The 23,792-nt window shown below is 51.1% G+C and overlaps 2 protein-coding genes across 2 annotated transcripts; both read right to left on the reverse strand.

The window, feature by feature from the left end:
* Positions 1-753: 753 nt before the first annotated feature.
* On the reverse strand, positions 754-7,167 carry UBE2C (ubiquitin conjugating enzyme E2 C). Its single transcript, XM_079980074.1, has 6 exons — positions 7,040-7,167; positions 6,584-6,611; positions 4,575-4,661; positions 2,109-2,313; positions 1,580-1,639; positions 754-985 (listed from the first exon to the last, which is right to left on the reverse strand). The coding sequence occupies exons 1-6, from the start codon at positions 7,138-7,140 to the stop codon at positions 927-929; spliced, it is 540 nt and encodes a 179-aa protein (XP_079836200.1). The 5' UTR covers positions 7,141-7,167; the 3' UTR covers positions 754-926.
* Positions 7,168-10,116: 2,949 nt separating this feature from the next.
* DNTTIP1 (deoxynucleotidyltransferase terminal interacting protein 1) lies at positions 10,117-21,524 on the reverse strand. Its single transcript, XM_079979808.1, has 13 exons — positions 21,354-21,524; positions 21,179-21,249; positions 19,512-19,608; positions 19,144-19,242; positions 17,201-17,269; positions 16,896-16,952; positions 16,061-16,122; positions 14,863-14,908; positions 14,062-14,120; positions 13,582-13,642; positions 11,658-11,729; positions 10,712-10,767; positions 10,117-10,485 (listed from the first exon to the last, which is right to left on the reverse strand). Exons 1-13 carry the CDS (start codon positions 21,507-21,509, stop codon positions 10,347-10,349), a joined length of 1,044 nt encoding a protein of 347 aa, XP_079835934.1. The 5' UTR covers positions 21,510-21,524; the 3' UTR covers positions 10,117-10,346.
* Positions 21,525-23,792: the final 2,268 nt, after the last annotated feature.

The raw sequence follows: 23,792 nt of genomic DNA on the forward strand, positions 1-23,792 counted from the left end.
TCTTAGCATAATTTTTAATGAAAAAACCCCTGGTCTTATACATGGAAAAGTAAGGTAATCTAACTGGGGAGGGGCACGAAGAGTACGAGATCCAGCACGGCTTTTCTTAGGCAGTCTCAAGAACCCTTAGCAAGCCCCTGCTATTTATTATTATTATTAAAAAAGGTAAAGGTACCCCTGCCCGTACGGGCCAGTCTTGACAGACTCTGGGGTTGTGCGCCCATCTCACTTAAGAGGCCAGGGGCCAGCGTGACATCGCTGCTCTGGCGAGCCAGAGCCGCACACGGAAACGCCGTTTACCTTCCCGCTGGTAAGCGGTCCCTATTTATCTACTTGCACCCGGAGGTGCTTTCGAACTGCTAGGTTGGCAGGCGCTGGGACCGAGCAGCGGGAACGCACCCCGCCGCAGGGATTCGAACCGCCGACCTTTCGATCGGCAAGCCCTAGGCGCTGAGGCTTTAACCCACAGCGCCACCTGCGTCCCTTATTATTATTACTATTTATTAAATTTGTTAGTCTCTTTATCTTGGCTAAGGCCACTCTCTGGGCTGCCTAAAAAACTTCCTCCCCAAGCCAGCAACCCACATCCGGGCTCCCACCTGTAGAATGAGGTGTGCCCCGCCCTCGGCCCAGTGGCCAGCCCCCTCTTGCAGCATCCATAGGGAGAGATGCTCCAAGCTGCCCCCCACACCTCTGGGTTTCGGGGCCCAGGTGAGCAGCAGAAGCAGAGCAGGAACCAGGCCCCCATTTAGAAAAAAAAACCCCCAAAAGGAAACAGGTTTATTTATACATTAATCCACAGGACAAAATGCCAAATAAATTTAAAAACAAGTCTATAATACAGTGGCATTCACAGAGAAAGCGGTGCAAAGACGGACACAACACCAGGGGGAGACGGAAGACAGGAGGGGGGCAGGGGGGGGGCATCAGGTATCCTGGTTCTTCATATGCTTTGCATACGATTCGTGAAGGTACTTCTTGTAGGCTGTGGGGGGAAGAGACATGGAAATGCAGGTCAGGAGAAGGAGGCGGGGGCTTCTGAATGGCTTTTGCATCCTGAGCAACAGCACCCCCCCCCCAAAAAAAAACAAGACACCCCCTTCCCTCCCAAGGCCATGTCAAACGGGACTGCAAAAGCAGTTGGGGGCTGGAGGAAGAGACAACCACACACCCCAATTTCTGTGGGGTGGGGGCAAAGGATCCGGTGCTGTGGCTTTGATTCCTCCGCCATTGCCGCCCCCCTCATGGCTCACTTCTGTTGAGGACTCAAGCGGGGGGGGGGGGGCGCTTCCTTGGGCCTCCAAACAGCCCCCCCCCCAGTCTCAAATGTCTCTGGTGCTTGTGGGCCAAGGCCCATTTTCTACCTCCCAGTTCCAGAGGACTGTCCCCTGGGGGGCGGCTGTGTACAGGCCCTCTGCGCATGCTCCAAGGCACAGATCCTCGCAGCATCCTCTGGGGCTCAAAATGATGTGGGGAGGAGAAAAGGAGATCCAGAAAGACACCCCCCCCATCGCTATGCCTCCCTCCCTTGGTGCATAATCTGAATTTAGATGCATAATCTGAATTTCGAGACACTCACCTGCCTGGTTCTTCCAGAGCTCTGCAGCTTCCGTGTTCAGCGGACTCTCGACGTTTGGCTCTGAGGGAAGAGATTTGCTGTCAGGGCGGGGGCTGCGGTTGGCAAAGGCCCAAGACTACCTGGGTGTGTGTGTGTGGGGGGGGGAATCCTTCAACTGCACCCCCTATGCTCCAAAAACAGGCCAGGGAACTCTTCCCAGCTCAGAAAGCCCCACGGCAGAAGTTGCAACCAGGAAGATGCAGCCCCAGGAATCATCCTGGGTGGGGGACAAAGGAGGGGCCGTGGGGGCGAACAGACACAGGTTTTCATAGAATTGAAAAGCTGGAAGGGACCCTCAAGGGTCATCCAGCCCAACCCCCCGCAATGCACGAACCGTGGCTAAATCAGTTTTGGGTTTTCAGTGCCACCGTTGAAGGGTAGGAGTTCTTCAGGTAGAGCTGTGTGCTGGTTGTTTCACTGGGGCTGGAGGGGCCAGGCCTGGAGTTGGAGGGCAGGAGCAGCCCCCCAGCCCAGAGCGCTTCTGACTCACCTCCCAGCAGACTCTGGATGGAGAGCAGGATGGTTCGGACGTCGTAGAGAGCCGACCACTTGTCCTTGAGGATGTCCAGGCAGATGTTCCCCTGCAGGTCCACGTTGGGGTGGTAGCAGGGGGTGAGGAATTTGACGGTGGGCGCGTTGTAAGGGTACCCGCTGGGGAACTCCAACGACAGCTTGTACCTCAGGTCCTCATACACCTTTTTTGGGGGGGGGGCAGAGGTTGGGTGAAGAGCAGAGAGGCATAAATCAGATACAGTGGTGCCCCGCAAGACGAATGCCTCGCAAGACGGAAAACCCGCTAGACGAAAGGGTTTTCCGTTTTGGAGGTGCTTCGCAAAACCAATTTCCTATGGGCTTGCTTCGCAAGACAAAAATGTCTTGCGAGTTCCTGTGGGTTTTTTTCCCCTCCCCCCCCTTTTCTAAGCCACTAAGCCGCTTATCAGCTGATCCGCTAAGCCCCTAAGCCGCTAATGTGCTTGCTTCGCAAGACGAAAAACCGCAAGACGAAGAGACTCGCGGAACGGATTCTTTTCGTCTTGCGAGGCACCACTGTACTGCATTCCATCTAATTATAAATAATTGCACTTTCATTTCACCTTTTTGGAAGGAGCTCAAGGGAGTGCACATAGTTCTTCCCTTCCTCATTTAATCCCCGCAACAACCCTGCGAGGGAGGCTAGGCTGAGAGGCAGGTGACTAGTCCTCAGTGTGAGCTTCATGGCTGAGTGGTATCTCCCCTCCCCATGTCTGGCACCCTAACCACTGCACCTCGCTGCCTCTCTTGGCCTCCTGCCTCAAGGCAAGGTTCCCAACTCCACTTGCTCCCACCCTTTCCCGTCACTGTCACTGTGAGAACAGAGCGCTGCAGGTTCAGTTTCTGTTAATTGATTCTCATGAAAACTTACAGATTCTGGCTTCACACAATTAACTCAAGGCAGTGTCAATTTACTCTTGGCAGAAAGCCAAGGTCTGCTTGACCTAGAAACTACTTACTCCGATTGGTTAACGACCAGCACTCAACTCTGTTATCTAGGAATGCTAGCACAGTTTGGGGTTAGGTGTGTTAGGAGTAGGAGTGCTGTGTATGGTTAAGAGAGAGAGAGAGAGAGAGAGAAAGAAAGGATTTCTTTTACTTTGTTTTGTATGCAGAAACTCTGCTGGTTTCTTTTCCTTTTAATAAATCCTGTAAATAGTTATTCTGAGTCTAGCTGACTAGTCATTTCCACCTCGACTAGCTTCTTCGCTGTGCAGGAAAACTCTTCTACGTTTGGGCTAAAGCCATTAGAGCTATGCCTGACACTTCAAAGTTCCATGAATTCGGGACCCCTTTGACCTCAGGCAGCAGCCGTTCCCTCTTGCCTTCTGGAGATCCTGTTAAGCACGTGAAACCCGGCAGCAGTTTTCCGATGTGCCTCATTTCCTAGGCAATCTCCCAACTGCTCTGCCCTCAGTGGCAGGAACCCAAAAAGCTTCTGCAAGAGACGGCCGTGGCCTGAACTTCAGTCTCTGCCTTCTAACCGCAGATGCGGCTAAATACACGGCCATAAGAGAATGCACTTTGCACGTGCACAGGTGTTGCTTTAATAATAATAGTAGTAGTACTAGTAGCAAAAATTGTATTTATACCCCACCCTCCCTTGCCAGAGCCGGGCTCAGAGCAGCTAAAACCAATAAAATCACAGTAAAAACGTAGCAGGGGAAAAAAGAGAGAGAGGGGGAAACCAATTTAAAATACAGGTTAAAATGCAATTTTAAAAAGCAGCCTCATTTTAAAAGCAGCCCATAAATCAAAATCCAGACCATAAGGGGAGGGAAACATAAGGGTCAGACTGAGTCCAGACCAAAGGCCTGGTGGAACAGCTCTGTCTTTCAGGCCCTGCAGAGAGATGTCAAGTCCCGCAGGGCCCTGGTCTCTTGTGACAGAGCGTTCCACCACGTCGGGGCCAGTACTGAAAAGGCCCTGCCCCTAGTTGAGAGCAATGTAACCACCTTGTGACTTGGGATCTCCAAAGTGTGTCATTTGTGGACCTCAAGGTCCTCCGTGGGACATACCAGGAGAGGCGGTCCCGTAGGTACGAGGGTCCTAGGGCTTTAAAGGTCAAAACCAGCACCTTAAACCTGACCCTGGACTCCACTGGAGTACACTGGGAACATTGCATGTTCCCAGGTCTGCGCAGCACTCCAGACACTGCCAAGCACCCGGGACCCTCAGATTCACATTTTTGTTCCCAGGACAAACGGATGATAGCAGCATGGCTCATTTGGGGTCCCTGCTTTACCCCCCCCCCCAATTCTCACCCCGCAGGGTGGCTGCACCTTACGCATGGAAGGTTCTGGGTTTGATACCGCGCATGGGGGAGACCCCCCTGACCCTGCAGAGCTGCTGCTGCTGCTTCTGTCGGTGTAGATGAGGCTGACCTCCGAGTCCCAAGGCTTCCTCCCCCTCCGATCCAACTCACTGTCCCAGTTGCTCCATTAATGGTCCCGATCCATTTGAAGAGGTTGTCTGACTCTGGGAAGGCCGAGATCCCTTTATCGCCAGACATCTGCGTGGAGAAACAGGTGAGAGTGGCTGATGAAGGGGGCACTGGGAGACGCTTTGTGGTTTGCTGGAAGCACTGGGTTGCCTCACCCAGGAGGGTGAAGGAAAACCGCCCCAGCCGGCCAACCCACATTCCTCCCCCGGGGCAACAGGGCGCAGGGCAACAGGGCACAGCCTCACAAGCTGCCCCTCCATTAGTAATGTTTAGGGAAGTTTTGAATGTTTGGAGTTTTATTCCGTTTTTAGCGTTCTGTTGGGAGCTGCCCAGAGTGGCTGGGGAAAGCGGGGTATAAATAATAAAATGTATTATTATTATTACTGCCCACAAAACCCTCAGCAACTTGGGGCCAGTTTACCTAGGAGCTTGCCTTGCCTCCTATCTGCCCACTCAACCGCTTCGAACTGTGAATCGGGGCCCTGTCACAGGCGCCCCACGTTGCCCATTTTGCATTTGTAAGAACTCGGTTTTTCAGGGCAGCATCTACACTTTGGAACTCCTTGCCACTTGAGATGAGGCAGGTGCCTTCACTGAACGCTTTATGGTGCCTGAGTGGGATATTTTTTATTTATCCCCCACACCTGCTTTTACTGCATCCACGTGGGCTTTGTACCGTATTTTTCGCTCTATAACACACACCCAACCATAACACGCACATAGTTTTTAGAGGAGGAAAACAAGAAAAAAAATATTCTAAACGAAGCAGCGGATGTATGATTTTTGTGGTTCATGCTGTGGCCACAGACATGTGATCTGACGGTGAGTTTGGGGTAGCCCAATGCAAAAATCCTGAGGATCCATGCTTTGTAACCATGTTTTTGCACCACTGCGGCCCCAGACAACAGTGGGTGCGTGATTTTTTTGGTGCAGGCTGTAGCCATGGACATGCTATGTGATCTGACGGTGAATTTGGGGTGACCCAGTGCAAAAATCCTGAGGATCTATGTGGATCCGTGCTTTGTAACCACGTTTTAAGTGGGGAGGGAAGGAAAAGCACTCAAGGGACAAGGAACATGCCTGGGGTGGGTGGAGAAGGATGCTGTTAATAATGCAGAAGAGGGGTATAAGAGGAGAAGGCTCCTCTCCCCTCCTGCTTTGCTCCTTTAAAGTAAGCAGGCTTTCTGTCCCTCTCTCCTCCCCACTCAGCGGCTCTTCTCCCGCTTTGCTGTTTCAAAGCGAGCCATGGAGGAGGGAAGGAAGGGGAACCATGGATCCTCTGCTCACAACTGCAGCAGATCCCCCCGCCATCCGTAGGCATTCGCTCCATAACACGCACAGACATTTCCCCTTACTTTCTAGGAGGAAAAAAGTGAGTGTTATGGCGCAAAAAATACAGCATTTTGTTTGGTTTGCCCTTGAGCAAGATAAAGTGACTAACAATTTCAACAAATAATAACAACATAGTTCTTGTTTAGACAAGCCTGTTTAGACAAATGGGTGTGTTTCAATTTTTTCCAGCACATTGTTCTTGTAACCTTTTGTGTTTTAACTTATTTCTGTACTATTTTTTTCGTGGGATTTTTTTGTTCTTTTGACTTTTTCCTGTACTGCGCTGAGGTTTTTTATTTTTATTAATTTTTTTATTCACTTCTCATTTTCGTTCATTACATACATCTCAAATTCTTAACCTGCACTGAGGTTTTCAGCTACAATCAAGTGGGGGTATAAATTGAATGAAGCAAGCAAAGAAATAGATGGAAGGTGAGGCCCCGGCCCAGGGGCACTGGCTCGGTTCTGGGGTGCTCAAGACATTCCAGATGGATCTTCCTCCTTCCCTGGCAGAGCCAAGGCACCCCATCCCCCCTTACTGGGCCGGGACCCTTAAAGGGCATCCATCCTGGGCAGAAGGCAGGAAGCTCCCGCCCCCCTCTGGGCTCCCCATGCAGAAGCAGAGCAGCAGTTAAGGGGCTGCTGGAAGGGCGACTCACCATCAAAGTCATCAGCTCCTGTTGCAGCCTGTGGGGCGGAGACGGGGGAAAGAGGGTTAGATCGGCGGCAGCAGGGCGGGGTCCGGACAGAGAAGGTCCGCAGGGGGCACTCTGCACGCGCCCAGGAGCCCCCTTACCCCAGCAAACAGGAAGGAGCCCGACGGCCAATCTCCTTCTTCCCTACAGAAAGGGCCGCCGAGACACACTGCCCGCGCCCAGGAGCCCCCTTGCCCCCGCAAAGAGGAAGAAGCACGGCGGCCCTCTGCACGCGCTCAGGAGCCCGGCAGCCGACCCCCTCCCCCCCTACAGGAAGGACCGCCGAGACTCTTTGCTGGCGCTCAGAAGCCCCCTTCCCCCCGCAAACAGGAAGGGTCTCCGAGGCAATCTGCACTCTGCACGCGCCCGGGAGCCCCCTTGCCTCCGCGCCCCGGAGCCCTCCGCCGGCTTCTCGCCTACCTGCTCCGGACGGAGCCCCGGGCGGCGGCGCTCCCGGGCTCGGCGGCCTTCCTGGCGGCGGGGGCGGCGGGGGCGGCGGGGTCGGTGTTCTGCGAGGCCATGGCGGGCTGAGCGGCTCGGGCGGCGCCTCCTCCTCCTCCTCCTCCTCCTCGCCGGCCGCGGCCCCAGTTTGAATGTTGCCGAGCTCCCCCGCCGCGGCCAATCAGCGCCGCGCTCGCCTTGGAGCCGCCCAATGGGAGCGCGCGCGCCGCGGGGGGAGGCCGCCCATTGGCTGCCCGGGCCCGATTCAGAAAGAAAGGAAGCCGGGGGAGGGTTTCTTAAAGGGGCCGCGACCAGGAATTGAAAGAGCCCCGCCCGCCCAAAGGCTCCTGGGAACTGTAGTTCGCACTGAACTACATTTCCCCGGATTTTCTTCGGATGTGTGTGCATGGAAGTGATGTGTTTAAAATGCATGGAGTGCAATCTGCCTTTATTCAAGACTTGCACTGGCCTACCTCGCAGTTAGGACTGGATATGGAACAACCGACTGGTTCAAAATTGGGAAAGGAGTACGACAAGGCTGCATTTTGTCTCCCTGCTTATTTAACTTATATGCAGAATTCATCATGCGAAAGGCTGGGCTGGATGAATCCCTAGCCGGAATTAAGATTGCCGGAAGAAATATCAACAACCTCAGATATGCAGATGACACAACCTTGATGGCAGAAAGTGAGGAGGAAATAAAGAACCTTTTATTGAGGGTGAAAGAGGAGAGTGCAAAATATGGTCTGAAGCTCAACATCAAAAAAACGAAGATCATGGCTACTGGTCCCATCACCTCCTGGCAAATAGAAGGGGAGGAAATGGAGGCAGTGAGAGATTTTACTTTCTTGGGCTCCATGATCACTGCAGATGGTGACAGCAGCCACAAAATTAAAAGACGCCTGCTTCTTGGGAGAAAGGCAATGGCAAACCTAGACAGCGTCTTAAAAAGCAGAGACATCACCTTGCCAACAAAGGTCCGTATAGTTCAAGCTATGGTTTTCCCAGTAGTGATGTATGGAAGTGAGAGCTGGACCATAAAGAAGGCTGATCGCCGAAGAATTGATGCTTTTGAATTCTGGTGCTGGAGGAGATTCTGGAGAGTCCCATGGACTGCAAGAAGATCAAACCTCTCCATTCTGAAGGAAATCAGCCCTGAGTGCTCACTGGAAGGACAGATCCTGAAGCTGAGGCTCCAGTACTTTGGCCACCTCATGAGAAGAGAAGACTCCCTGGAAAAGACCCTGATGTTGGGAAAGATGGAGGGCACAAGGAGAAGGGGGCGACAGAGGACGAGATGGTGGGACACTATTCTCGAAGCTACAAACATGAGTTTGACCAAACTGCGGGAGGCAGTGGAAGACAGGAGGGCCTGGCGTGCTCTGGTCCAGGGGGTCATGAAGAGGCGGACACAACTAAACAACAACAACCTCACAGGGGTGTACTGTACTGGTTTGTTTTTTTTTAATTCTGTGCACAATTCCGCTTGCTTCACCTCCCAAACAGATTTGAGAGAGCTTGTAAAGGATAAGGAAATGGCAACCGAAACGATCAAGGGGATGCAGCAACTCCTTGACTAGGAAACATTGCAGCATTTGGGACTTTTTGGTTTAGAGAGGAAAGGGATGAGGTGCTCCGGTGAGAGTGGACAGGCCTGTATCACATTCCTCCCAAGGCAACTTGGCTGCTCCCCTTTAATCCCTTGCCTTCTCTTCTCTCTGCTGTTTCCCCTCCAGCCAGTTCCACTCACCTTTCTACACTCCTCCTCCTCTCTCCACCAATACTTTCCTGCTTCCCTGTTCCCTGAAACCCAAACCCTGCTTTCCACACCTTCAAGCACTGCTTCTCCTTCCCGCCTTCAGTTTTTATGGCTTCTTTTCCTTTCTTCCGTGTGTCCTTGGACTCCAGGTTCCATCAGCCGCAGCCAGCAGGCCCAGTGCTTAGGGCTGATGGGAGTTGAGTCCAGCAGGACACAGGTCCCCCAGTTGTGCTTTACACAGTAAGCCTTGAGAATAGGGTATGTCATCGTCCGTCTGTCCCCCCTGCTTTGATTGGCGAAAGTGGCTGTTGCAGGAGCACATCAAGACCCACTTTCTGCATTTGTAAGGACTCTAGTCTTCCCGTGTGGCAGCCACTTCACTTTGGAACTCCCTGCCTATTGACACCAGGCAGGAGCCTTCACAGTATTCAGCACCTGCTAAAAACATTTTTGTTTAGACATGCCTGTCCAGAAGCTTAAGATAGTTAATGCCAATTTTAATCTGTTTTCAGTCTAGTGCTATTTTAACTTTTTGGAAAGCCTTAAATTATTGTTAATTTTAATGCCTTTGAGGTTTTTACAAGCGAGCACTGTATAAAATTTATGAAATAATAAACAGTAATAAGTATTATTATTACTCATCAGATTCCCCCTCCCTGCTTCCTTCCTGTGTCCACCCACATGGGAATTTGCAAAGCTCGTGCTCAGCGGGAGAGAGAGAGAGAGAGAGAGAGAGAGAGAGAGAGAAGGCAGCAGCTTCTGCTGCTTTTCCCCTCCCGAGAGCTGTTGGAGAAACCCCACATTTTCAAAAAATAGGCTTATTGCATGGAGCTCCACCCCATGGGGGGACACGGGTGTCACTGTGGGTTAAACCACAGAGCCGAGGACTTGCCGATCAGAAGGTTCGGCGGTTCGAATCCCCGCGACGGGGTGAGCTCCCGTTGCTCGGTCCCTGCTCCTGCCAGCCTAGCAGTTCGAAAGCACGTCAAAGTGCAAGTAGATAAATCGGTACCGCTCCGGTGGGAAGGTAAACGGTGTTTCTGTGCGCTGCTCTGGTTAGCCAGAAGTGGCTTAGTCCTGCTGGCCACATGACCCGGAAGCTGTACGCCAGCTCCCTTGGCCAGTAAGGGAGATGAGCGCCGCAACCCCAGACGGCCACGACTGGACCTAACGGTCAGGGGTCCCTTTACCTTTACCACCCCATGGACTTGTGGATCCACCAATTTGCTGCATATTTGGTTCGTGGAAAGGCCTTTTCCCTGCGCCCTCCCAGCCTTTCAAAAGAGACACAGCAGGGTCAGGCAGAAGTGTTTATTTCCAAACTATTCCTAAGAGCAAGACGATTAAAGTACAGAAACGGGAAGCAGGTGAGCCCCTGGGAAGGATCCTGTGCTGCATCACTGCCCAAGGATGACCAGGCTGCACCTGGTGGCTTCTCTCGCCTGCCCTCAGGAAGCCCAGCGGGCAGTGCAAGCCCATCACTGCCCGGCGGCTCGAGGAGGAAGCGGGTGAGGACAGAATGAGGCCCTATGTGTCCTGAGTCCCCTCTGGCTGCGGCGGCTCCCCTTCGCTGCGAAGGGTCTCCATGAACCTCCGCATCTTGGCGGTCATCCACGGCGGAGGAGTGAAGGGCTTCAGTTCGTCCATCTTCAGATCCATGGAAGAACTGGAGGAAGGAGAGAGGAAGACCCCGTGAAGAGGGGGCAGCTCTTAGGACACAATGGGACAGGAAAGCCAGCATAGGACTCCAGCCTGCCTGCCTCCCAAACAGTCGTCCCCCCAGGACCAGGGTCCTCCGAGACTTGGGGGGCTGGCTCCATGCACAGGACACAAAGCTCAGCTGTGCACAGGGTAGAATCCGCACCCCAAGCAGGGCCTGCTCTGTAACTCACCGGTAATCATCGCTCATAGCCAGATCCTGGATGTCCTCTTCCAGGAGGAGATACGCCTTGGGATGGAGAGAGAGAGAGAGAGACCAAGAAGTTGCTGGCTATGGCAACCCTATGGCAGTTTGCAGCCCCCAACTTCCCCTGCAAAGGAGAAGACAGCCCAGCCCAGCAGGACAGGCCCACCACACAGCTCTCAGGGGCTTGCAAAACAAGCTTGTTTTCTGCTGCTCCAGAGGGGAGGATCCGAACCGGTGGATTCAAACGACAAGAAGGGAGATGCCAGCTAAACATTTGGGAGAAATGTCTGAGGCCAAGAGCAGTTCAACAGGGGAACGGACTCCCCCAGAAGGTGGTGGGCTCTCCTTCATTAGAGGTTTTAGAAGCAGAGGTTGGGCTGTCCTCTGTCAGGGATGCTCTAGCTGAGGTTGCTGCAGGGCTTTTTCGGCCATGGCCCCAATCTGGTGGAACGCTCTGTCCCAAGAGACTAGGGCCCTGTAGGACTTGGCATCTTTCTGCAGGGCCTGCAAGACAGAGCTGTTCCACCAGGCCTTTGGCCAAGGCACAGTCTGACCCGCTACTTCTGTAATCCTCATAGAACGCTAGCCCAATGGTTGCCATTAATTCGATTTTGAATTGATTTTAAAATGAATTGATTTTAGAATGCTGTGTTACTTTTATTGTTGTTAGCTGCTCTGAGCTGGGCTTCAGCTGGGAAGGGTGGGATATAAATATTTATTATTATTATTATTATTATTATTATTATTATTATTGCAGCAGGGGGTTGGGCTGGATGACCCCTGGGTTTCCTTCTGACTAGGAATTCTATGAAAACTGCATAAAGGAAGCAGCAGAGGCCCTAGACAGCAGAAGGTCTCATAAACGCCGTTCAGTCTGTCATGTTGTTCAGAGTGCACCCAGTTCTGCTTTCCTCAGGCTTTGGGGCGCTCACCATTTTGCCCCCCGTGGCTCTCATGTGCTGCTGTTCGGCCAGCCAGTGCTTGTCTTGAGCATCAGCTGCATACTGGAAGAGAGACAGATGTCAAGAGGATGCGGGAGACGCAAACTGCAATGAAGCCATGCAGGCTGGGCTGTGAGAGACCTCCTGAATGAAAGAGTGTCCCGTTCTGGGGACCACAATTTAAGGAGGATATCTTTTTTTATTAACATATAAAACACATACATATACATTTACACAATACACATATACATACCTAATGTTCATAACATAAAACATACCTACATTACTCTATATAATACCTACCTACCTATACTGTACATATCAACATACCTACACACCTACCCCACATGGACAACCACCAAGTGACTTGACTTCCAGCCGTTCTTGTTACACTACAGTGGTGCCCCACAAGACGAATGCCTCGCAAGACGGAAAACTCGTTAGACGAAAGAGTTTTCTGTTTTGGAGGTGCTTCGCAAAACGAATTTCCTATGGGCTTGCTTCGCAAGACGAAAATGTCTTGCGAGTTCCTGCGGGTTTTTTCCCCTTTCCCCCCCCTTTTTCTAAGCCGCTAAGCCGCTTATCCGCTAAACCGCTAATAGCACTAATCCACTAAGCCGTCAATGGGCTTGCTTAGCAAGACGAAAAAACCGCTAGATGAAGAGACTCGCGGAACAGATTCTTTTCGTCTTGTGAGGCACCACTGTACTTTATTTTTCTAACTAGCTTAAACACATTTCGTTATTTCTTTAATCTCTTCTTTTATCTTAACTGTACTCTCCTTTCACTTTAATCATTTTCTGGATTCACTCAGTATCTGTCAGAAATTCTACAAAATATCCACATAAATTTTGAAATTCTACAAAATTTCCACATAATTTTTGATGTCTTCCTTAAAGATAGCCCACTCCTTATTCACTTTTTGTACCATATCTCCTCTTATCCTCCCTGTTAGTTTGGCAATATGGAAGTATTCCATCATTTTAGATAACCGGTCTGTTTTAGTTGGGACGCTGCTGCTTTTCCAACTTTTGGCAATCAATAACCTTGCCGCCGTAGTTGCATAGATAAATATTGGTCTGACCATTCTTTTTATTTCCTAAGAGAAAGGATTCTGGTGTTTTTTTTTTCAAATGAAAATCTAAACATCTTTTTCAGTTCATTGTATTTTCCCAGAATCAGTTTGAGGAGGATATTGACAACTGTGGTTCCTGCACTGCAGGGGGTTGGGCTAGATGACCCTCGGGGTCCCTTCCAACTCTATCATTCTGTGATTCTATGAAAAACAGAGAGATGTTGTGCCACCACCCTCGGGGTCTGCTGTGCAAATGTCTCCTCACATTCTAAGACTTCTCTGCTGCTCAGGGGTGGAAAAGGAGGTCTGAGTTGTGCGTGTGGGGGGGGGGGAGGAAACACTAGGGTCAATGGTCCATGTACACACAGGTACACACACAGGGAAGATCAGTGAGTTCTACCGCAATCACTCAAAGCTCTGCGCACAAAACACAAATACAGTCATACCTCGGGTTAAATGTGCTTCAGGTTGAGCGTTTTCAAGTTACGCTCTGCGGAGACCCAGAAGTAACGAAGTGCGTTACTTCCGGGTTTTGCCACTCGCGCATGCGCAGACTCTCAAAATGACATCACGCGCACGTGTGGCAAAACGCAACCCGCGCAGACACGTCTTACGTTCTACTCAGGATGCAAACGGGGCTCTGGAACGGATCCCGTTCGCATCCAGAGGCACCACTGTACTCAGGAGCCAGAGGACAGTAATAGGCAGGGAAAGAAAACCACGCCTGCTTTCCTAGGTGTGCCCTGTCAAGATCTGACATGTGTGTTTTCTGACAATGCCACCAGCTCACCTCCCCTGTGGTCCAAGGGCAGAGTCAAGGGGGGGGGTCGAAGGACTGACCTTGAACAGGTGGGGGTGCTTGATGTAGAGCCTGCCTCTGGTTCCTCCCATCCCGAGGGCTCTGAATCAGGAACAAAAAGGGAGGGTGTTAGAATTCTGCAGCTGGTAAATTGTACCCCATCCGTGCCACCCAAGCTATATGCCTAAAGGAGGCATGTCCAAAGTCCGTTTAGGGCGCCTAATCTGGTTTAACCCGGCGCCTGTGGCAGTTTATTTCCTGGGGTACAATCCTAAAAAAGCTCCACAACTTTGGTCGGCCCTCACGCATGTTCACTTCATCAAATCTGGCCCTCTTTGAAAAAAAGTTTGGACACCCCTGGCGTAAAGCCACCTCCGCCCCCGCCTCAAAGAAGCACTGGCCAGTCTGTGGTTATCAGCTCAGTGCTCTGCTTGTCCCCAAGGGGGAGGGCGTGTGTGCAAAAATCCACCTGGTCTTCCCCCCCCCCCAGCCCTGTGCCCACCTGCCTGGCAAAGGCTTACTTGTTGGCCCTTGATCCAAGGACGAAGGTAGTGGTGTCTGTGATCCGCGAGGGATTCCACTGCAAAGCAGGAGCAGGAGGAGGAAAAGGAGAGATGTTAGTTTGCTCATGCCTCCCCCCACTACATCCCCGCTTCAGGTTTTGCTGCTGACTCTGTCTTACTCTGGGGAAGTCTTAGTGGTAATGTGCACACAGCAGCCCTCCTTTGCTGTTTGCCACTGTGTCCCCCCGTCCCTGACAGCTGGTGTTCAGTAGTAGTAGTAGTAATAATAATAATAATAATAATAATAATAAATTTTTATTCATACCCCGCCCTTCCTGGTTCAGAAAACCGGGCTCAGGGCTGCTAACAACAAATTTAAAACACTTAATTGATGCAACAAAAAACAGCATAAAATACAGTATAAAGTAACAATAATAACAATAAATTCAGAATTCCAAAATCAATTTAGGGGGGAAATCCATCCAATAAACATTAGTTGATCACCAGGGCTCGCTAGCTAAGTTAGTCCTGTTTGGGCCAGCGAGGAGACCGGGGGAGAATTAGCTGTGGGATCCCAGAGTGGGGAATCTTCATAAAAAGGGGAGGGGGAGGGAAGGAAGGGGAATAAAAGATCAGGCTAAGTTCAACTTGAAAGCCAGGTGGAATAGCTCTGTGTTACAGGCTCTGCGGAAGCAAGGTAAATCCAGTAGAACTGGATCTGGCAGAAGAGCTCCCTGCTTGCAAGAAGGTCCCCCCATCTCCCCCCGCCCCGGGAGACTCTGCATAGCGAGGGGGTGGGGGCTGCAGGGCACAGCCTACCTTGGGACCATCCCTCTGCACTGGCTCGCAGGACTTGGTTTTCCACCTGAAAGGAGAGAAGGCGTCGGAGCTGAGAATCATGTGACAAAAGGTGAATCTGAAAGAGCCGGGCGCTCTGCTTTGAGGGGACTCAGCCCTACCCAAAGCCCAATGGGATTAATTGCGGGGCTGGTCTCTCCAGCGCCTTCTCCCGAGAGATGAGCCCAGCCAGAGCCTCGCCACCCCCAGGAAGTGCCCTCATTTGGGAAGGCCTGTTCCCGCCCCTTCCTGGCTCAATCACGCTTGGGGAAGGGATGCAGCTCAGTGACAGAGCATCTGCCTTGCAGGTCAAAGGTCTCTGGATCAACCCCCAGCATCTCCAGGTACGGCTGGGAGAGACCTCCTGCCTTCCAAGAGCTGCTGCCAGTCAGTGTCGGCAATACTGAGCTAGCTGGACCAATGGCCTGATTCAGGATAAGGCTGCTTCCTATGGAGGCTTACACAAAACAAATGAAATACCGTGAAAATCCCTGAAACAAGAAGTAATCGACTAGAAATTTTATCTTATAGAATTAAACTAAATAACAAAAATCAAAAAGTTTAAGGAAAAAATTAGAAAAACCTAGAGTTGAACAAAGCCTTAATGGGATGCTGGCTACAAACCTCGTTTCACTGAACTATTCAGTTTCCTTAAAAGGAAATAAGAGAAATCATAAGCCTTATATGACCAAATTCAAAGAAAGGGGGTGAAACTCCCCAAAATTCTGAAGTATTATAATCCTAGCTCGACCTAAGTGAAGCAAAGCACAGTAATAAAGGATTGAGGATTCAAAGGTACAGTTTCTAAAACTGAGTTTACAAAAAAGGTTTGAAAACCTAAATGGCAAGTTTAAGACTTTGTTCAATTCTAGATTTTTCTCATTTTTTCCTTAAACTTTTTGATTTTTGTCATTTAGTTTAATTCAATAAGATACTATTTCTAGTCGATTAATTCTTGTTTCAGGGATTTTCACGGTATTTCATTTGCTTTGTGTAATTTCTCGGTTCCGTGACTGTCTTTTTTCTACTGGTTCCTATGATAGGCTTGGCTGCTTTGCTCTCTCTGCTGCTGAACTGGTTCCTGCCTTTGTCTCAGCAGGGGCTCTCCAAAGCACTGTGGGAGGGGGAAAGGGAGGTTGCAGCACAGACCCCCCTCAGCCCAGCTGGATGCCACACTTACATGCTCCCGACTGGAGCTGCTCGGTCGTTTGCCTGGCTCTGTCCTGGAGGCCGCCCTTTCCTCTGAAAAAGGAGATCTTTTATTACAGTGCCTCCTGGCCAACAGTTGCTCCTCCTGGTGGTGCAAGCCTTGCCCCCACTGGGAGCAGACCTCCCCCCAGCCCACAACCACAGAAGCAGCACAGCACAGGGAGGGGCCTGAATAATAATAATAATAATGTTATTTATACCCCGCCCATCTGGCTGGGTTTCCCCAGCCACTCTGGGCGGCTCCCAACAGAATTAATGGTAATAATAATTAAAGTGATAAAACGCCAGACATTAAAAGCTTCCCTAAACAGGGCCGCCTTCAGATGTCTTTTAAAAGCCGAAACAAAATAAAAAAAATCCTTCCAGTACCACCTTAGAGACCAACTCGGTTTGTTATTGGTATGAGCTTTCGTGTGCATGCACACTTCTTCAGATACACTTCGCATGCACATGAAAGCTCATACCAATAACAAACTTAGTTGGTCTCTAAGTTGGACTCGATGGCCCTTGTGGTCTCTTCCAACTCTATGATTCTATGATTCTAAGGTGCTACTGGAAGGATTTTTTTTATTTTGTTTCGACTATGGCGGACCTGTAACTTTTAAAACTTTTAACTTTTAAAAGTCAGCTGCTTATTTCCTTGACATCTGATGGGAGGACCTTCCACAGGGCAGGTGCCACCACCGAGAAGGCCCTCTACCCTGATGACCCTCGCCCCATGCCTATCTTGAAGGGTCAGGAGTTGAGCTCCAGAGTGACACCCCCCCCCCGCTGCCGCTTCTCTAACAGCTCCCAGGGTCTCCTACCTTTCTGGGGATGGGGCTTCCCTGCTGGCTCATCTCCTCTTCCATCGGCTTGGCACGCTGGTCGGGGAGAAGAGAGGCTCCGTTGGAAATGGGAGAAGCATTCGTCTCTCCCCGCTGACGCTCCTTGGCCAGCAGGGCCCTTTGGGGCAGTTCTGCTCCGAGCCAGCGCTCCCAAAGTCCTCCCCAGGAGGAGGCACAGGGCTGATAGCCGATGGCTGCTCAGAGGCACCTGAAGGTCCCACGCCCGGGCGCGCGAGAGAAAGCACCAGCCCCGTCCCATGCAAAAGAGAGAAAAGGGTTTCTACCTTCATCGCTGGCACTTCGTGGGGCAGCCTGGCAGCAGACTTCTTGCTGTCGCAGAAGAGGAGCTTGGCCTGGAGGGAGAGGAAAGGGTCAGGAGTGCAGCAGGGATGGCCGAGGCACCCAGTCTGTGCTCAGCACCCTGTGCTGAAACCCTAAAGATCCTAGGAATTATATGCCAACTGCCAATTGTAGCCGCTTCAAGGCTTCTGAGGATGGCCACTGGGAAGCAGCAGGTGGTTTGGTGGGGCAATGCAACACTTGGTCATAATATAGGTATGGAAGCATGGGAACAATTGTGGAATATGGATATAAAATTTACAGCATGTTATATTCTAAGAGAAAATTATATGAAAAACATATATATCTATGGTATCTAACACAGAGTAAATTGGCAAAAATGTATAAATCTAAACCAAATAAATGTTGGAAATGTAAAGAGAAAGAAGGTTGTTTTTATCATATGTGGTGTCTTGTAGTAAGGTTAAAGCTTACTGGGAAAGGATATGTAATGAATTGGAAAGGATGTTTCAAATAATGATTGTAAAAAAAACCCAGAAGCTTGTCTTTTGGGAATCACAGGGCCAGAACTACTGAAACTGTATAGAAACTTATTCATGTATGCTACTACAGCGGCAAGAATGTTACTTGCCCCAAAATGGAAAGGAGCAGAAGTCCCAGCAAAGGAAGAATGGATAAAAAAAACTTAGGGAATATGCAGAAATGACAAAACTTAACGGAAAAATAAGAAATCAAGATAACAAGTTCTTTATAAAAGAATGGAAATGGTTTATTGAATATTTACAGATAAATGGTAAATAGATAAGAACATTGGCAGGATTGTTGTAATAACCTGCAGTTTTATAATAGCATATATTTAAAGTAGATGAATAAATGAGTAAATTACGGTAAGTTAATTTGGATATGGGACGCAGGTGGCGCTGTGGGTTAAAGCCTCAGCGCCTAGGACTTGCCGATCGAAAGGTCGGCGGTTCGAATCCCTGTGGCGGGGTGCGCTCCCGCTGCTCGGTCCCAGCGCCTGCCAACCTAGCAGTTCGAAAGCACCTCCGGGTGCAAGTAGATAAATAGGGACCGCTTACCAGCGGGAAGGTAAACGGCGTTTCCGTGTGCGGCTCTGGCTCGCCAGAGCAGCGATGTCACGCTGGCCACGTGACCCGGAAGTGTCTCCGGACAGCGCTGGCCCCTGGCCTCTTAAGTGAGATGGGCGCACAACCCCAGAGTCTGTCAAGACTGGCCCGTACGGGCAGGGGTACCTTTACCTTTACCTTAATTTGGATATGTAGAAGATATTAAAAATAAATTTAAGGAATTGCAACAAGAGGGGGAAGGAAATGAAGTTTTGAAATGTGAAAATGATTGTAAATTTAGTGCAATGCATAAACCTGAAAAGAATGAATAAATAAAAAGACTGGGGGGGGGGATGCAACACACCCCACACGGTCGTCTGCCAGCAGAGCACAAGGACATCAGGACCCTAGTTTTAACAGCAGCAGCAGCAGCATGCGGGGAATCAGGAGCCTCGAAATGCTGTGGAATGCCTACTCCACAGAGGTGCGTCTGGCACCAAGGAAGGTACCCTGCTGGATCAGGCAAGAGTGGTCCCCTCTAGCGCAGCATCCTGTTCTCTCAGGGCTAAGCTCTTCTGGGAGACCCTCAAGCAGGGTCTGAGCACAGGGGCAGGACTCTCCCCTCCTGGGCCTTCCAGGAAGTGCTATTCGGAAGCATCACGCCTGCGGACGATCGCCGTCACGGCCAGAAGTCATCAGCAGCGACGACGTGTCTCCCTCCCCCTGCAGCATCCTGCTAGGCAGAGGTGGCTTCATCCTGGGAGGTCCTGAGACCTGCTGGTGTTGCTTTCTGCCCCCAGAAGAGGGCCTCCCCCCCGGGGCACTCATTTCTGACGCAAGGAGGACCCTCAGGCACCCACCTGCTCGAGGCAACTCCGGCACGTCTCTTGGATGAGCTGCTCCGTGTCCACGTCCTCCCCGACATTCTCCCGCACGTTCCCCGCTGCCTTCTGGAAGAACTTGGGAACGACAGGGATGGTGCAGACCAAATTAGCTGCTCCTCAGAGTCCACCCATCCCTTCCCAAGCTTCACCCGACTTGGCATACTGCAAGGCGGCTGAAACCTGGGCCAGCAGCCCTCTCTTAGTGCTGCCTCCACAGAAGCTCCAATGGGTTGAGTGGGGGAAAGGTCTGCCCCCCCAGGCACCCTGATGCTGAATGTGGGCAGGACTCCTGCACAGCCTCACAAGGCTGGCAGGTCCAGCACGGGCCTTTCTGATGTTCTTACCTTCATGTATTTGCTGAAGACAGCCTGGATCTCTTCGTTGATGCTGGGCTGCAGGACGGCTCGGAGGAGGTCCATGGAAACCACGGGGTCTGTGAAACTGGACCGAGAGATGGCCGGATGGAGCCAGCAAACATATGCACACCCCTGACACAGGCCAGCCCTGGGCTCTGCAGCAGAACGTAAGCAGTGTCTGCTGGATCAGGCCCATGGCCCATCTAGTCCTGTTTTCACAGTGGCCAACCAGGTGCCCATTAGAGGGGTCCCTCATGCAGGATCTGGGCACAAGAGCAATATGCCCCTCCTGTGGTTTCCTGCAACTGGTATTCAGAAGTGTTGCTGGCTAGTGGCCAATGATAGCCTCTCCTCCGTTAATCAGTCCCAAGCACGTGGTTTATTTTGTTCTTTTTATTATGTGTTTTCACCTTGCATTTATACGCAGTGAACCTCCCTGAGATCTATGGATGAAGGGTGACATACAAATCTAAAAAATAATAATTAATAATAGTAATAATTTGAAGCCATCTGGTTTGGCAGCCATCTCTTCCCTCCTGCAGGAGTGAATTCTGCAGTTCAATACTGCATCATGTGAAGAAGGACTTTGCTTTCCCTGTCCCAAACCTTTCCACCTGCAGCTTCATTGTTAATCTGACCTGCAGGGCAAGGCAAAGGAGGGGAGGACGGGATAATGACCTTTCCTTCTTTTGCATAGTGCACGTGCAGAGTTTTTGTGTCATGTGAACAGGTTCCTAATTTGCTTATTCATTTTTGATGGTGAGCCCAGAGCTTGGAGGATTGCCTTCGGTTGCTTGCAGTGTATTTGTGTGTGTGCGCGTGTGAGAGACAGAGAGAGAGAAAGAGTGAAAAGGATTATTGGGTCCAATCAGCGCCATAGCTTCCTATGCTGTGTGTGTGTGTGAGAGAGAGATCTTTCTCTTGTTCTCCCTTCTGCCTCCAGGTGATGAGCATCCTCAGCCCAGGGGGGATGGAGTTGGTAGCGAAGGGCAGGTGCTGGAGGAGGGGCTCCTCCTGCCGCTGTCGCATGTGGGGTTTGTGCAGGGCCGGATTGAGGTTTGATGAGGCCCTCAGCTCCTGAAGGCAATGGGGCCCTTTCTATGTCCAGCTCTCCTTTGTCAACAACAAATCGTCGCTGTTTTTTGTATTGAATATATGCTATAAGGACATTTACGGACCTAACAGGTATCTCAAGCCATTTGCACGTAACAAAATATGTGATATTTTAGTGAGCAGGCTAGCAGGCGGGGCCCATGACTTACATCAGGCATAGGCAACCTCGCCTCTCCAGATGTTTTGGGACTGCAACTCCCATCAACCCTGACCACTGGTCCTGTTAGCTAGGGATGATGGGAGGTGTAGTCCCAAAACATCTGGAGGGCCGAGCTTGCCTATGCCTGACTTACATCATAGGAGCAAACAAAACACTGTTGCTGTAGGTAGGTTTTATTTTGTTTTCTATCTTATATTTTGGAAACGTACATCCATTTCCCCCCCTTTAATTGTTTTTTTTGGGGGCCCCCAGAGAGTGGGGCCCTAAGCTAAAGCTTGTTTAGCCTATACCTAAATCGGGCACTGTGTGTGTGGTTTTTTTTTGGGGGGGGTCTTCTCCCCTCGACCCCCCTTTCCCCTCCCCCTTCCCCCCCCCCGCTCACCTGGTCATCACCTGCGACCTCCGTCCCCTCCGCTGCACCAGCCGGTGCTTGATCATGATGTTCCAGGGGCTCTGGGGGACGAGAGGCGCCTCAGTCGGGGGGTCTCCCTCTCCCTCCCCCCCCCCGGGAATGGGGTCCCCTCCCCTCCCCCCTCCCCGGCCTCCCCCCCCCTCACCGCGGCGCCCGACCCCCCGGGCCCGGCCTCCTCCTCCTCCTCCTCCTCCTGCTGCCTCGCCGCCGCCGCCGCCGCCTCTTCGTCCTCCTCGTCCTCCTCGTCGCCCCGCTCGGGCTCCGGCGCCGGCTGCTGCTCGGCCTCCCGGGCGGCCCCCATCCTCCGGGGAGAAGCAAGCGGGAAGGAGGAGAGGCGCCCGGAACTGCGTCATCGCCAGGCGCCGGAACCAGGAAGCGCAGCGGCGTCGCCTTGGCAACGGCGTCCGGGCAGGCGGGGCGCTCCTGAGCATGGGCAGAGCGCCTCCCCGCCTCGAGCCCCCCCCCTCGCCCCCCAGGGGAAGACTTTTATTTGCTTCTCTGGAGTTGGAGCCCGGAAGGGACCCCCAGAGCCCATCTAGTCCCACCCCCGGCCTTGTTGAGGGAAGCTTTGAACATTTGGTGAATTGTTTTAATATTTGATGTTATTGTATTTTAATATTTTGCTGGAAGCCGCCCAGAGTGGCTGGGGAAACCCAGCCAGATGGGCGGGTATAAATAAATAATAATACAGTGGTACTTCGGGTTACTGGTTTTCCCATTCTAATGGCCCCTTCACCAGTAGTGATGTATGGAAGTGAGAGCTGGACCATCAAGAAGGCTGATCGCCAAAGAATGGATGCTTTTGAATTAGAATCATAGAATCATAGAATCATAGAGTTGGAAGAGACCACAAGCGCCATCGAGTCCAACCCCCTGCCAAGCAGGAAACACCATCAGAGCACTCCTGACATATGGTTGTCAAGCCTCTGCTTAAAGACCTCCAAAGAAGGAGACTCCACCACACTCCTTGGCAGCAAATTCCACTGTGTTACGGAAAAATTCCGGGTGCTGATTTTCCTTGCCACCCGGCTAGTCGGACAATGTCCGCGGGTCCTAGCGGAAAAATGAGTTCAGCCGGAGACAGGAGCAATGAACGGAGATCCCAAGTTTATTGCGCAACAGGTTCAACAAGTGGCATTGAACCCCGAGAGTGGGGCGACATAAACTTTTAAAGGTTCCCTCCAGGTCCCAGAATACAGTGCAGAAAACGTCACATATACATCATAAAGAGGTGGGGTTACACGGATCAGCAGTACAAGAAATTGGGTGATGGGTTTACACAAATCAAGGTGGGGCTACATAGATCAGCAGTATAGTAAGGTAGGCAGGGCGGAGATCAGCAGTACAATAAGGTAGGCAGGGCAGAGATTGTATGGATCAGCAGTATAGTAAGGTAGGCAGAACAGAGATCAGCAGTATAATAAGGTAGGCAGAGCAGAGATTAGCAGTATAATAAGGTAGGCAGAGCAGAGATTGCCTGGAGTGGTAGAGATATGCATAAACGTTTCCTGAGTACAGGTGATGGCAAGACAATGGCATAGCCATGCATCGCCCATTATCTGGTATTGTCTGGAGGAAGGGCTTGGCTGGACCATCCGACAGGATTAGGGTCTTAACACCTTGCTTGAGGGATTATGCTGGACAGGGGGGTGTGATGGAGTCCTAGAGAAATTGAGCAAACTGGCACGTTGATTTTCTATGAATTTTATAGATTTTAGTCCCTTTTGACATTGACAATTGGAAATAAATTGATATATTGTAGCGAAGAAGAAGGTGAAGAAGACATGCCCCCCCCCTTCCGTAACAACTGTCAAACAGCTCTTACTGTCAGGAAGTTCTTCCTAATGTTTAGGTGGAATCTTCTTTCTTGTAGTTTGGAACCATTGCTCCGTGTCCGCTTCTCTGGAGCAGCAGAAAACAACATCAATGACACATCACAAAGAGGAGGGGTTCAGGGAGAAGTTCTGGTGCTAACCTGAGTGTCTTGTCACCTGGCCGGTTCCTCCTTTCCCCCTCCCCATGATTACATTCCTGAGGACAAAGAGGAGTTCACAGTTTCCTGCCCCCAGAGGGAAGGGCTGGTCACTGTCCTTTGTTTCAGTCCGTACTGAATCCACTTCCATATGGAGGTCCTTTGTGAGTGGAATGAACTTCTGTCCATCAAGGTTGGCATACCAACTGGGTAGGGCTCCCTGCAGACGTGTTGGCTGCCTTGTGTCAAGTCTCCCCCCTTTGATAGTCCTTCCTTCATGGTGTAAAATATAAGTGGAACGGTACAGATCCAATGTATGGCTGATTTTCTATTCATTTATAACAAGCGTCGCATATGTCGTGTGTGAATGTATGTGTGTCATGTTTGTACAAACTGAATGATGGGGGGGGGGGCGGGTTTCCTGCAACAAGACGCTTCAGGTTACAGACTCCGCTAACCCAGAAATAGTACCTCGGGTTAAGAACTTTGCTTCAGGATGAGAACAGAAATTGTGCAGCTGCAGTGGGAGGCCCCATTAGCTAAAGTGGTGCTTCAGGTTAAGAACAGATTCAGGTTAAGTACGGACCTCCTGTTCCAGGAATTCCCCCCCCC

Source organism: Podarcis cretensis (genome assembly GCF_951804945.1).
Source record: "Podarcis cretensis genome assembly, chromosome: 6".
Classification (NCBI taxonomy): domain Eukaryota; kingdom Metazoa; phylum Chordata; class Lepidosauria; order Squamata; family Lacertidae; genus Podarcis; species Podarcis cretensis.